General features: G+C 38.6%; 1 protein-coding gene across 1 annotated transcript in view; it reads right to left on the bottom strand.

Moving 5' to 3' along the window:
- The window catches only part of BZW2 (basic leucine zipper and W2 domains 2), a 60,490-nt gene that overhangs the window by 7,071 nt on the left and 38,927 nt on the right, over nucleotides 1-14,492 (bottom strand). The window contains exons 6-10 of the mRNA XM_086614466.1: nucleotides 12,366-12,501; nucleotides 8,767-8,876; nucleotides 6,735-6,905; nucleotides 6,098-6,244; nucleotides 1,676-1,814 (exon numbers count right to left, since the gene is read on the bottom strand). Coding sequence (XP_086470592.1) covers nucleotides 1,676-1,814; nucleotides 6,098-6,244; nucleotides 6,735-6,905; nucleotides 8,767-8,876; nucleotides 12,366-12,501 — 703 coding nt within the window. The remainder of the gene's footprint in view (nucleotides 1-1,675; nucleotides 1,815-6,097; nucleotides 6,245-6,734; nucleotides 6,906-8,766; nucleotides 8,877-12,365; nucleotides 12,502-14,492) is intronic.

Raw genomic sequence — 14,492 nt, 5'->3', positions numbered from 1 at the left:
GCTAAGGGACAGTTTGACTCCAAAGCTGCTTTAAATAGATGGAGCTGATGACTTCCTTACTGTGTCCAGTGCTCAGAAGGGCCCTACGGCTAGTGGCTGAAGAGTCAGGCAAGCAGTTGCTAGAAGGCACCAGTAAGTCTGCCAAATGGGGCAGATCCAGCTTCAGCCTAAACGGAGCCAGGAAGGGCTGGCAGCTGTGCTGTCGCATGACTGCATCAGATGGCAGAGAGGCAAGTGCTCCAGCACGCCTACCCAAGATATTCCAGGCAAGAACACGGGACATACTGAACTTACGGCTTCCACTGATGGGCCATACGGTAGCTCCAAACACTCTTCTAGACATCATATGAATCCTAAACAATGTTGCGGCACCTGTAGTGCTGAGGCTAAAGTCTTCTCATTCGTCCTAACAAGCTTGCCCAAGTACATGTCCAGAGTCAGAACAAGAGCATGTGGGGTAAGTGGAATAGATGGGAACTGGGTTCTTGGAGTATGCTAAGTCTAATGTACAATTTAGTGATCTATTTTCTTTTTTAAAAATACTTTGGAATGTCAGGATTGCTCTTGCACGCTACCATAGTAATGAATTTACAAACATTTTGAAGGGAGATCTACAGAAAACTGTTTCTGGCTTAATCCTCACTTATTCTCTGAGTGCACAGCAGTTGCAGCACTCATTGACCACGTCAGAAGTGAATTGTCTTTTTCAAAAAGAAAACTGAATAAAAGTGCTTGCTGCAGGTTGCAGTGTCAAGTTTGTCCTCAGTCATTAACAGTCTTTACATATTGCAGAATTTGAAGGCAGAGGGACAAGCTATATAATTTTTTCATTTGGTCACCGAGGCCATGCTATATTGACGCAAGGACGGAAATAAATCTGATGCACTCACTTCTACCTTCTGAAGCCACGAAATTATTTTAATAGTCCAAACTTGTTTGCCTTGAACAACATTGTGAAAAAAGATCAATACTGGGTTTCTACTCCTGCTGATTTTTCTCCTTCAACTATTTATAGCAAGAAATGTCGAACAAACTGTTGGGCACCCACCCGTCACGGGCACTGCAGGACCATTAGTCTCTATGACAACCTGATCAGAATAAACTTGTGAAGAAGTTAACTTCACAATAAAAATTAAATCCCTCAAATTATGGCATCTGCAAGAAACTGGCAGGGAAAGGAAAAGGGAAAGAAGAATAAGGAAAGCTCCTTCTGCCAGGAGGGAGTAACAAAAAAACCCAAAAAACTCCAACAACAAAAAACCTCACCCTGAAAAATCTTCCTGCCAAGAGGGCAGAGTTTGCACTTTCAAGGTTTCTAAAAACCAAGGTCTAATCTACTTTTTAAACCTGCCAGGAATTTATAGAAATGTCTTCCTAGAACAGGTTTTACACGAGGACTAAACTGCACTTGAATAGACTGTGGATCGTGCTTGGATCCTGCTCACGCTTCTTGACTACAGAATAAAAGCAATAGAGAAAGAAGGGCTTGTTCCAGCTTTTCCTGCTGCCACACACTCCTTTAAACTATCAAAGCATAAGGTATTTCAGACTTCAACTCCAACACAACCTTCTTATGTGCAATACCCAAAGAACGTCTGTTTCCTGTTATATCGTAGGTGAGTGGTGGGCACAGATAATCCATGCACAGTATACAACAGCAGATATAGACTTTTACCTTTATAGAAGAGTACCACTATCTTCTGAAAGGCTTTCATGAAGTGGATGTTATCATAACAGTACTCCTGCACCTTCTGGAGAAGAATCAACTCTGACTGGCCTTGAGTGCTGAACACAGCAAGCAAAGGGGCATATTGCTGAAAGGAAGAGAGGGTAAAAAACAAAACGCATGTCAGTATCCTCCTGAAAACAAAAATGAACAGAGAAACATTTTTAATGTATGCATCATGAATTTCATCCTTAAAAATCAGTTTCACTGGAACCTTAGATTTACTTGCCAATTGCATTTACTTAAACATATACAATGCATATTCATAAATATCCATGAGCTTTTGTAGGACATGCTGCATGCTGTGAGCCAAAATTCAGTACCACTTTGAGATACTGAGTTTTGTAAAATCAATTTATAAAGCCCACATCTTGGAATACTGCTGTTTGTACATTTCACAAGGCAGCATGCTGCTGATTCAGGAGTGATGCTTTATTGATGTTCATAATGGAAGACATCCAAGGATGAAGTGCGTGAAAATACAAATCTCTAGCATCACAGGAGTTTCAAAAGTCCCAGGAAATTGAATTAAATGAAATTATTCCAGGTTAACTGTGATCAAGTGTCATTATTTTGTCTCATTCTCACCATCAGAGTATCATGACAAACTTTGCTTTGGTAAACAGCAATGTTTTCAAAGTACAGCATTAACTGCTAATGTTATTCTGACAAGACAGTAGCAGTATATGTCACTGCCTTTTCCTGAAGTTTATTAAGATAATAAAAGATAAAGCAAAAACTTTTTTTAAAATGCAATTTCCTTTCCTCTTATTTCAGATTTTAAAATTAAAAATTACATTAAAGGACCATATCCTGTTCACTCTTGCCTTAAAACCTACAATGTTTATACCTATATCTCTCCACTTTCCTCTTAGCCTGTAACAAGTCCAGCTAAGACTGCAATCTTTAAAGGTAATATTAAAAAGCATTTTTCAGAGCTGAAGGGAAGACAAATTACCCTTGATCTTCAGAGTCCCCAGCCGAATATACGTTAAGCTTACTATTTAAATTGTTCTTGCACTGCTCGGTTCAGCCTTTCTTCATCATTTTCAGAAATACTGTCAGTTTGGCATTTTTCGGCTGGGTTTGCAATGGCCTGATACAGCAGAGTTCTGGTCTGTGCGACCAGGGCTGCCGATGGAGGCAGTCAGGTACTAAACCATCATCACCAGCAGCACTGATGGGCACGTTTAAAAGTACGTACACTTCATGACTTCTTTACACGGGGCTAAATACCGAGAGTTTTACTCAACATGATTCCATGGAAACAACTGTTAAAACGCACAAAAATTGACTAAAATTTGAAGAGTCCAGAATGTCTTTCGCAAAATAATTATCAGCTATCAATTTAAAGACAGAGAGAGCAAGAAATCACACAGCAACTGTAACAAGAGCAGCCAGGCAGGCAGACAGTATGATTACTTGGAAGAAACTCCCTTACAAAGTAACGAAGACAAACGACTAGATAACAGCTAACTACATGGCAGCCAACACCAGAGGTTGAGTTTTTCCACTTCTGGCAGGGATAGCCACATCTTTAGAAACGATGTTACCGTTTTGCTAAAAGCACTGCAAAACTTGCGCAGGCCTTGGGCAGCAAGACTCCCTCTTTTTCCCCTTTCAGCCCTTGAAGCATCCAGCTGGTATCTAGGCAAGTCGCAGGGAGGCAGGGCAATATGCATTGCTGTTTATTTAACAGCATCAGCAGAACCCACTCCCATCCACAGGTTTGTGAAGTGCTGCTGTCTTTAAGCACTAAGGAATTAACAATAAAAATCCTATCTTTTCAGTTTAAAAGTAAGATACCTTCTGACCTCATTCCCTTTGCTTTGCTCTTACTCCTCAACTGGTACAGACTTAAAATGAAAGTTCCTCAAGTGTCTAACTGACTAAGGAACCGTAAAATTAGCTTCCTCGCAATGGTGGCTGATCTAAGTGGCATTATTTTCCATTTGCCTCAGGTTGGGTAGCAGCAGGTCAGCAGCTGCAGTGTCATGACGCTCACACCACAGCCTTGCCTGCAGCACAAATTGTCTGGAGGGTTCTCCCCACCCATGGGGAACTTCTCTTCCCTGCACTGGAGGTGGCCTAGAAGCTAAGCCCCAGGTTCACGGTGAGGTTACTGGGACGATGAGGAACTTATCCTGTAAGATTCAGGGTTTAACAGCTTGCCCCATCTCCTGAGTTCAGCTCCTGCCAAGTGGATGGTACATGTGGCATTTACTGGTTCATGGCTGCCCATCACCTCCATTAGGAAGCCATCTATCCAGTACAGCTTGTTAAGAACTGTAAACCAAGTTAATATTCTGTGCCTTGATACATCTTTTCAGGGGTCCCTCGTATACAGCTTACTAAAAGAAATCTAATAAATCCAAGAGATTGGTACCCAGATGTCAAAGCTTTGAGAACTGTGCTTTGTGAAAGTTATCAGTCAGGTACAGCCATACAAGAATAAATCCCGCCACCTGGCATGTCCCATGTCAAGTACGTATTTATATGCATGCTGACTCACGCCACCAGGGTGAAACAACTCCAGGATTGTTTCAGGGCATGTCGACCCACAGGAGGGCACAAGAACGAGACTCTGTGTCATGCTAACAGCGTTAATCTGATTTCTGGAGTTGTCTCACACGTTAGGGCAGATGAGAGCCCAAAGACTGGAATCCAAGATCTGTCCCTACCTATCCATAGAGGAAGGATGTGAAACAAATGCTGTTTATTTTTGAACGCTGAAATGTAAAGAGGCAGCTAGCTAAGTCTAAATTTCTATTTCTACTGCTTCTGTTAAAATCTGTAAAATAGTAAACACCCCACACAAATTTGCCCCCTGTTTTTAGCTAGAAAGACGCCATCTTACACAGGCAAGATGCCTTGCCTGATTTAGTGGGGTTACATACATAGCTGACAGCTTAGGTCAGTGAAACACATAGGACTCAGCATCCAGTCAACAATATTTGTACAAAACCAGCTATGTTTCTCTTTTCCCAACATTCAAATACTCTAAAAAGTGTTTGTTAATTTGCCCTGCAGTACTAGACAATAAATCTCAATGGATACTCTGTTACAACTCAAAGAGATATGATCAATTTTTACATCAAAAGAACAAGAATACAATATCTCTCCTCCTTCTGGAAACTGTCTCGTCTTTCTACTGCTTTTTGGGTCACTTGAGAAGACTTCAAGGCACACAATTTTACCATCAAAGACTACACAAGATCCCAAGCAACTGCGTTTCTAGGATCACTGATGTCGCTCTTGGGAAAACAAATTCAGATGAAAGGACAGCAGCAGCAAGAGCTAAACCAACGTGGGAACTCCAAGTATGGAGAGGCATCCAATATGAAGAAGAAAGGAATTCAGATCAAGTTGAAGATCCATTTTACCATAAAAAATAAATTACGGATTGCTTCTGTCCCAGGGCAAATCTTTGTCGCCCTGGCTATGAAGGAGCAGACTCTTGCTCATGGTTTACCAGCTTAAAAGGACTAATTCTGCTGAAAAGCCTCTCTGTCTCCATTCTCAGTTCAAGTGTCTTGCACTGCACAATTCCTTCAGACTTAGATGAGGAATAGCAACCATTGGAATGACTCTGATGCCTGTGCATTGTTCTCAGGTTTTGGGTTTTTTTTCCCACTCCAAAGTCATAAGAGCTTTTGTACCAACGTGCGACTGTGATACTGCAATCTGTCATCACTTAGCAAACCACAGCCTGTCTTTCCACACATCCAGTTCTCTTATCCACAAGGACAGTACCTGGGTCAGAGAGTAACCGCACTCTACAGTGCACATGCTCTCAAGCCAGCTCCTGGCTTATTAGTTGACAAGTCACTGAGTATTCAGCTCCCACAGTCAACAGCAGCAACAACCATTTCACAGATTCTGAGCTCAGCAGTCCTGCCTGGAGCCAACCAGCTCCACGCAAGGCCAGCACAGGTGCTGCCTCACCATGCTTCCAAGACTTCTTTGCTTCTGGCAAAGACATTGCAAAGGCAGTTCCTGGAGGATTAGCAGTCAGGTCTGAGCAGATCTGCATCTCAGCATTTACTTAGCAGTGTCCCCAAGGCAAGGAGCCTCTCAGGATCTGCCCTGGGAAAGCACAACGCAGAGGTGCTCAAGCTGTGACCACCTCAGTTTTCCCTGGTTCTCTGCACTGTATGCCTCAGGGAATTCATTAATCTGAACTACCTCAATTTTGCATTGATTTGACTAAAGGAAAAGGGACTACACACAAGACACTCCAAGGCTTGGTGTGTTCCATCTCAGCCCTCAAGACTCTAAATCTCCTGGATTTAACCAGGTAAAAACTCGACAGCTGTACAATGTATTCTGTTAATTCACCACAGCCCTTCCCCTCTTCACCCACACACGCACCTTTAGATGTTTGAGGGCTTGCTCTGCAACCAGCTCTTCCTTCTTGTTCCATTCCACAGCATTCATGACACAGGTCCACAGGAGACCGATCACTGCTGGCTCTGGCAGCTCATTTCTCTTCATTTCCTCTTTTACATAAAGCACTACCTGGAGCAGGAAATAAACCCCTGTCTTAAGCAACATTTCCAATCAACTAGAAACAATGCTGACTTACAAATACTTGCAGTTATTTACAAATAACATCACAGTATAGAAGTAATAAGAAAGAAAATTAGAAGATGACAAATAAAATGCAAGTATTTAGCATATTTTTATTTAGCAACATTACTATTACTTGACTACAAGTTTTGTCCCTCCCCTCAAACCTAGCAGTTAATGTGGTTAAATGAAATCGATTCTCATCAAGCATAACTGAACAAAACAACAAAAAAACCCCACAGTTAGCTCCACTTGTAAATCCAGAGGATGTTTTGTTGCTTTATTCTTAAGCAAAGTGAACTGATGAATAAATTAAAATAATTTAAAGAAAAACAGACAAAGTCTATGAGGTGCTTATATCTGTTCCTCTGTGCCTACTGTTGATATAAGTCTTTTACTATGATTATATAAACAGAAGTTGTAAAAAAACACTCTTTACCTCTTTAATTGGGCATTCCTGAGAGAGACGTTCTTGCAGCTCCTTTTGAAGTTCTTTACGAGTCCCTAGCGACTGCTGAACTCTGAGGAAATCTGAGAGCTCCTTTAGACCTGCTTCAGTAAAATACTTGGCAAAATGGTCCACATTCTGCCGGTTGGCTGGAAATAGTTCCTAAAAAAGACAGGAACGCTCTCCATTAAATAAATAACCAACTATGACTCTTGACAGAATGGAAGGAACATTTTTTAAGAATGAACAGTAAGAATCACCTGGTACTCCACTTAAAAAGAGTCAATGCTTGTATTAACACTGGAAAAGTCAACACTTCATTCATAATGTGGTGTTTCATTATAGTGGAGGAAAAAACAATGGTCAGTTATGCAAAAAAACTTAACACCCTCTCCACTTGAAGGGCATGTACTTATGAATAGCTGTGAGCTCAAAACAGTCCTCTGAGAAATGATACCTTTTCCAGGTTCCAAGAGTCTTGTAGGTGAAAGGACAAAGGAACAGACCGTAAAGCCATTGTATGCAAAGCACATTTACCATGCCCTCCTAGTGTGTCTACACATTTACCTCTTAAGAAAAATACACTTAGCAATACATACATGGCCCAGGCATCCTGGCCTAATGTCGCTGCTCTGCTGAGCAATGATGACTCTAATGCACCATTTAACAAAACTCACAAAATCCACCATGTACTGTTAACATTAACTCCTGTAGGCATTTCTAATTCAAAGACACTGTCAATCTATGATTTAGGAAAGTTCAGCTACTTAGAAAAGTTAAAATGGTTCTTAAAAATTGCTACACCAAATGCTCCATCTTGGCAAGGGTTCAATGGCATTTTCTTACCATCCAGTTCTTTGTGTCTAACAGTGATTTGTGGGATGGATAGCACTTTTTTTTAAAAAAAAAAAAGCAGCTAGAGACCCTCAATCTGTTTACTTACTGAAAATGAGATTAAGAAGAAACCTTCATGAAGGCATCTATGCTAGGCAATATCATCTGATACTTTATAGTTGTTTAACATAGCAGCATAATGAGAGACAACAGCTGAAAGTTTCAGTCAAGTTTGAAACAGAAATAAAATGCAGTTTGCTTTTTTCCCTTCTCTAATAAACAGTATAATTAGTCCCTTTTTCAGCTTTGTGGCAAATTATTTATGACTTGGACTCTTAAAATCAAATACAAGTTGAAGAGATGAAGGGGTGTGGGAGATTGCTTCACTTTTTAAAAATTCTTGCCTAATCATAAATTATTGAGGTAGAAACAGGAAATATTGCTGAAATTCTCCAGGCAGTGCTACACAGGGTGTAGTGCATTTGATTGGATTATTGCAGCAGCAATCTTTTTGAGGATTTAAAAAGAACAACTATTGATCTTCAGAAAGACACTGGGAGAGAAAGGCACAAGACATTGATGCATATTCATACATACTCTAAATACCTCAGGTCATTGCTACAAACCCAGAACACAGGTTTTGGGCCCGAGGGCTGAAAGCCTTCCTGCATCGCTCCTACCAGGTCTGCTGTCATCACTGCAGTATCACTTATGCTACTGAGATGGCTATTGCTGTGGAAAATCAGCTTACTGTGCTTTCGCTATACTATTTAAACACTGTCACTTTGGAAACATATTTTAATCATAACCCTTTATCCTTTATTATTTACAAAAATAAAACATGTTTCAAAAAAAATAAAAGTCCTGACACAGTTGCTGGTGGTGTGTGTTTTGTTAGCAATGGTTAGAAAAAAACCATTTAATTAATTCCCAGGCCCCATATATATAGTCTTTCAGAAGGCATTTAACTCCAGGAAAAATAGAGACAGAATGTAAAACGTGATATTTAATATTCCTGAACCTGTATCAGTGCTACAACCATAACAATATTGCTGTGTTCAAAATATTTTAAAAATGCTAAGGGAGTGTGAGGGAGAGTTAACATGCTTACAGCAAACTACCATCTGCATTTGATTTCCTTCTCTTTCCCAAGAAGAGATAAGGATTATTGAAAATATATTGTACTTACTAGCAATCTCTTATCGAGGTTGGCTTTTCTTAAAGCAGAGGTAACAGAATTGGCATCTTTCTCTGCCATCCAGGCTTTAAAAAGCTTTACAGCGAAAGAGGCTGCAATCCCTGTTCAAGAAAAAATACAAAACATGCTTTAGCAATTTTCAGCATGAATCACAGATGGTTATAAGAATTACAAGGGTACAAAATGGTTACAAGAATATGGAATGAAAATAAATTTATGACAACGGGACCAAACGCGTAGAGCTGAAATGCTCTTTTTTTTTCCTTTAATGCAGTGTTAATTTTCTGAAGTATGCTAGACTGTTTGAAAATATTTTCATTCTGTATTGCCTATCTCCATTCAGTTGTTCAAAGATTTTCTTTGCAATTATTTTTCCTGCCTCCCCAATTTACAGACCAAGTCCAATGCAAAAGGAAAAATTATGCGTTAAATCAGTTAGGGAATGAAGGCACAAAATAATAAAGGATAGTCAGGAATAAGAACTGAAAAAACATATCTTCAAAGGGCTTTTTATCAAGTCCTGGAATAGGGTTAAATAACTTTGCAACTTCAAGGTAAATGATTATACCCTGTCCTCCTAGGAGGTATTTAGTAGTTGATAGGACCAGACACAAATACAATTTTAAATGGAAAATTTCTTTCCTCAAGGCACAACTTAGTATTTTCTGCATTAAATCAAAAGAACTCTGCCTCTGCTAGCTGTAGCTTTCCCAGGGGAGCTAAGAAGCCATTAGCCTCACACCTCCTATTTCTCTCTGGCACGTGTTCCTAGAGCGGCATCACCATGGCTCTGCTTCGGCCTCTCAGCTGCAAGTGGCGAGCACAGGGAGCTGAAGGAAGGTGCCAGGTCTCAGAGATGGAGACCAAATTAATCCTTAAGGAAGGTCCTCTGTAGGCCAGTTACGCTCCTCCGTACTACACTTGTACCAACATTTACAGAGCCACTGCGGGTGGTGATAATGGTAACGGTACACCATGTCACAGCCGATCGTTACAATTTTCTGTTTCCCTTTGAAAGAGTCCTGAAACCCTGTGAGCCAGGTGGGACCTACTGCTAGGAAGTAGCTTCCTCACTCTTAGCCACTTCATAGATGGATATCCATTCTTTTTATTTCTAGGATACATCGACTAAATGAGTCATCAAACAAGAACAGAAAAGATTATTCCCAGAGCAGCGTAAACTTCATTAACATTCGTTACAGATCTTGACGTTTGGCAAACTTATTTCAGGAGCTTAGTCGTAAGGCACAGTCCTTAGAGAAGTACTGTATGGAACCACGGATGCACAACGCCACGCGAGACAGGCCTATGAATACAACTTCGAGCTTATTTTACATGTTGTACAGCCGGTTCCAAGTGAAACCAGCATGATGCAGCGATGGAAGTACTGCAGGATGACTAGTCAAGACTGACAAAGCCTGGTCAACCAACGGGGGACCGAGGCGTGACATCCGCCTGTTGTCTCTGAACCTGCAAACACAGTTCAGTGCATCCGATGTGCCTATGAGTTCAATACCAACATTGCATGGAACCCTCTGGTCTCTGTCACCAAGCACTGTCCCCAGTAACAATGTCTTATACTCTTTTTCAAGTTTTAGCTTAAAACAAAACCAGTTTTATGCCAGTACAAATATTAGAAGGAAGTTGTTATAGGGATTCACTACGCACGCATATTTTCAAACTTACTTCTGATTTACAGCCCAAATTTATCACTGGCCAGTTCCGACACTCTATTCATGTGCTGTCACTGTCTCTTCCTTTAAATAGCTCTTCTTTTTGTAGTTGTTGCTGTTGGTTTTTTGTGTGTGTTTTTTGTTGGTTTTTTTTTTCTCTATAGCAGAAAGCAACTTCAGCCATTCATTTTATTGATTAACTCCATTAACTGCTCTTTGCATTTGCACTGTTTTTTCAGCATGGGTGACAACAGGGTGCACTTAACCCTGATACTCACCACTGCCTAGACCTTTCTCTGTCTCTTGTAGAAATATGTCAGCCATCCCCAAAAGACATTTACCCCACCTATACATGACAGTAAAAGTTATGACAACACTGAAAAAGGGCAATCCTAAAATGAATTAGGCATTTGTCCTCAAACTTGATACATCACCTATTAGCACAACCTATCCTTTCTCCCCTTGAGCCAATTCTTTGCCAATGTTAACAATTGCCATGCTGACCAACAACCCCCTCAGATGTTTTTTCCTCATGTATTTTAACCTCATTTGCCTGCAGTATTGTTTTTGTAAATCAAAGAAAGTATCAAGTTATTTTTGTATGATCTACCTGTTCTAAGCCTTGATCTTTTTCCTGTTTTCATTTATCTTCACATCTTTAATTATTCTTCCATAAAAGATCTATTCCAGAACACTGATTTAACAATCTTTTCCTCAAATTTTGACACAGGTACATTTTTGGTATATATAAATCAAGAAACAAAAGTATATGTAAGCTTCTGACAAAAGTTTAGGGCTCCTAGAAACATAAGTTTATAATCCAAATGGAGTTTGTTCCAGGATTTCCACATAACAATTGTATTCTTAAAATGTTAAATTCAAAATATAACAAATTACTTGAGTTTTAAAAATTTGAGTTTTCAGATGCCTCTTGTCTTCCCATAACTAGGAACAGATTTTGATTTAAGAACATTGCAGGCCATCACCGTAAGACATGCATTAGTGCTTTTGTTTGAATTTTCTCCTAGTTTAATTCTGATTCTGAAAGCTGTGGGTGATGACAGAGCAAAACTGCAGCTGTGGCTTTTCTTTTTGCAGCATTTAGAAAACAAATGTAATGGTTAGCATGCTGCAAATGAGAACATGAAGTTAGACTACTTTTCTTTTTTAAATGAAAGTTAGAATACATTTTAGCTAATACATAACTCTCTAACAAAACCAAAAAGATTTCATGAATATTGTTCAACACTGACAGTGCATTTGCAATTGTTCCAGGTAGTCAGTAACTGGTGGAGAAAGACAGCGTTTGGAAAATCAGGACTCCAAGGTAGATAGCTATAAATAAATAACTAAATAAAAACACTCAAAAAAAAAAAAAGGCAAAAAAGTAATCTCAAAAAGGCATTATTCTCTAAGATTGAAAGAACAGGTATCATCATATGCTAAATACAACTCCACAGGAAAGTATCAAACACTGATTGCTAATGGTATGAAGGCAAAGTGAGGATTTGAATTTTTTTTTTTTCTTTCTGCAATATCCAGTTGGTCTGCACATGCTCTCTGTCCCACTTCACACTCACATGCACAAGATATTGGCAACACCTGAAAAAATGCTGGTAGGCAATCTCAGGAATAGAAGTTTACTTACACTTTTAGAGCATCGCAATAATATATATTCTACAATTTTGCACATGCACGTTGAACTTCTGAAAAACATAAATCCTTTAGGGTTTATTTTTGGTTTTGTTGCTTTTTTCCTATGTTTGACTGTCCTCTTATTAGATTTCACAAAGTATGTTGGCTGTTGCTGACTGTATACATTTCTGCTTTAAAATACTGATTCCTGTTGTACAGTAACATATAAAATACATCTCTGATGAAAGCCAATGTAAGAAAAAAGGTCATATAGAAAATTACCTTCTTTGACTATATTGTCAGTGAAGAGGCTTGTTAAAATTGTAGCAGGAAGAGTCCCATTGGCTAACAGGATGCCAGAAAGCATTGCCAGCTTTGTCTGTTCCGTCTCAGTAAAGGCTTTAAGAAACAGCAGAAGCTGTGGGTCAGACAAGGGGAGGGGGGAAAAAAAAAAATAAATCTATTTGAGTCATAGGCAGGTAACGGGTAGAGATGAATATTAGCAGACAGTTTAATTTCTTATTTCTCAAGAAGTCCCACTATAACTAATAGCAATCATATCAAAACCTGTCCTGAAGCATGGCAGTGCCATTTCACTGATTGCTTTTCATTTCACTTTCCGTAAGGATGCAAGCATGTGGAATACGGCCTTACTCAGGGAGACAAGGCCAAATTCTCCAAATATACATCTATATGTGTAAAACTAAAAACGCTTGTTAAAGGCTTGAGACCCACAGAAATTACAGGATCACAGGCTTGCTGATTTCAAAATGCTGTCATTCCCATCTTCGGACTTTGGACTAATCCCCACACAGTTGCAGTTCCTTTTCTAAGATACAAAAACTATTACTCATGTGAACAATAAAAGGATGAGAATGTTTCCTGTTTTCCTTCTGGGGAAGGGAACACAGCACAATTACAACGGATTTTCTATTGGCTAAAATAAGGAATATGTTTCAAGTTCAGACATTCTTGATAAAATAGACAAAGGACAGACAGGAACAAAAGTTGCTTTAAGACCTCACCATTCCCACTACTAATTACAAGAGGAAACAACCAGGTCGAGAAAAAATTACAAATTTCACCATCTTCAGCCCTAGAAAATCGGAACTACACATTTGTCTCTTAAAGTCTAAAAAGAGCAATTAAGTTTATTTAAATATCTTCATTTCATGTTAAAATAAAATTAATTACTTGAAAGTGTATTAATGAAGTCCTTCCTTTACATCAGGAAAAAAGTTATGTAAAATGAGATTTTGTCAGTAACATTATCATTAACAATAATGTTTTCTTAACATGTTAGCAATCACGATATGAGTGATGGGAAAAAGGAGGCTAGACAGCAAAGGGCAGCTTCAATCATTGCAAAAAGCTGCTGACTCCATCAGAAGCTAGCTTACAAATTTAGCATCACCACCAAAAATAAAAGGAAAAAAAAAAAAGGAAAAAAAAAGGAAAAAAAAAGGAAAAAAAAGGAAAAAAAAGAAAAAAAAGGAAAAAAAAAGGAAAAAAAAAGGAAAAAAAAAGGAAAAAAAAAGGAAAAAAAAAAGAAAAAAAAGGAAAAAAAAAAGGAAAAAAAAAAAGGAAAAAAAAGGAAAAAAAAAGGAAAAAAAAGGAAAAAAAAAGGAAAAAAAAGGAAAAAAAAAGGAAAAAAAAAAGGAAAAAAAAGGAAAAAAGGAAAAAAAGGAAAAAAAAAAAGAAAAAAGGAAAAAAAAAAAAGGAAAAAAAAGGAAAAAAAAAGGAAAAAAAAGAAAAAAAGAAAAAAAAAGGAAAAAAAAGGAAAAAAAGGAAAAAAAAAGGGGAAAAAAAGGAAAAAAAAAAGGAAAAAAAAAAAGACACACATAAAAAAAAACCAAACCTGCAAACATCTATTTCTGGAGTTAAAAAGGAATTCTTGTTTCCTTCTTCAGCTACCAGCACTTTACTCGGATACCTTCTGCTGTCATGACACTCTTCTCCAAATGAGCAACAGATGCAATCAAAGCAGAACAGCTCTTTCTGATGGAAAATTCCCACTCGGTTTCCAAATTAATGGTATTTCTTAATTACCAAAACCTACTCATACAAAGGGATAGAATATCAGACACGTGCCTGTGCTTGTCTGTTACCATGGACAGTGACAGCTCTTCTCCAAGATAACTAAGCAGCTTATCATTAACTGTAAAGCTTTCCGAATGCAGTGATATTTTAAAAATCTGGATAACTAATGAAGTTATTAAAACTCATGCAGTGTTTTATGAATAGCTCTGCTCTGTATCAGCGAACAGAACTGAAAAAAAAGCTCAACCTCATTCATATGGTAGTACTTACATAATAACATCAGCTTTAAATTAGAGCTTACAGAGGCTTGAATGATTCAACCACAGATAAATCATTTGGTTTTTTTAGTGGGCTTCAGCCAAAGGATTG

The sequence above is a fragment of the Tauraco erythrolophus genome, chromosome 7 (assembly GCF_009769465.1).
Source record: "Tauraco erythrolophus isolate bTauEry1 chromosome 7, bTauEry1.pri, whole genome shotgun sequence".
Lineage (NCBI taxonomy): Eukaryota > Metazoa > Chordata > Aves > Musophagiformes > Musophagidae > Tauraco > Tauraco erythrolophus.
This window is presented reverse-complemented; position numbering and strand designations above follow the sequence as displayed.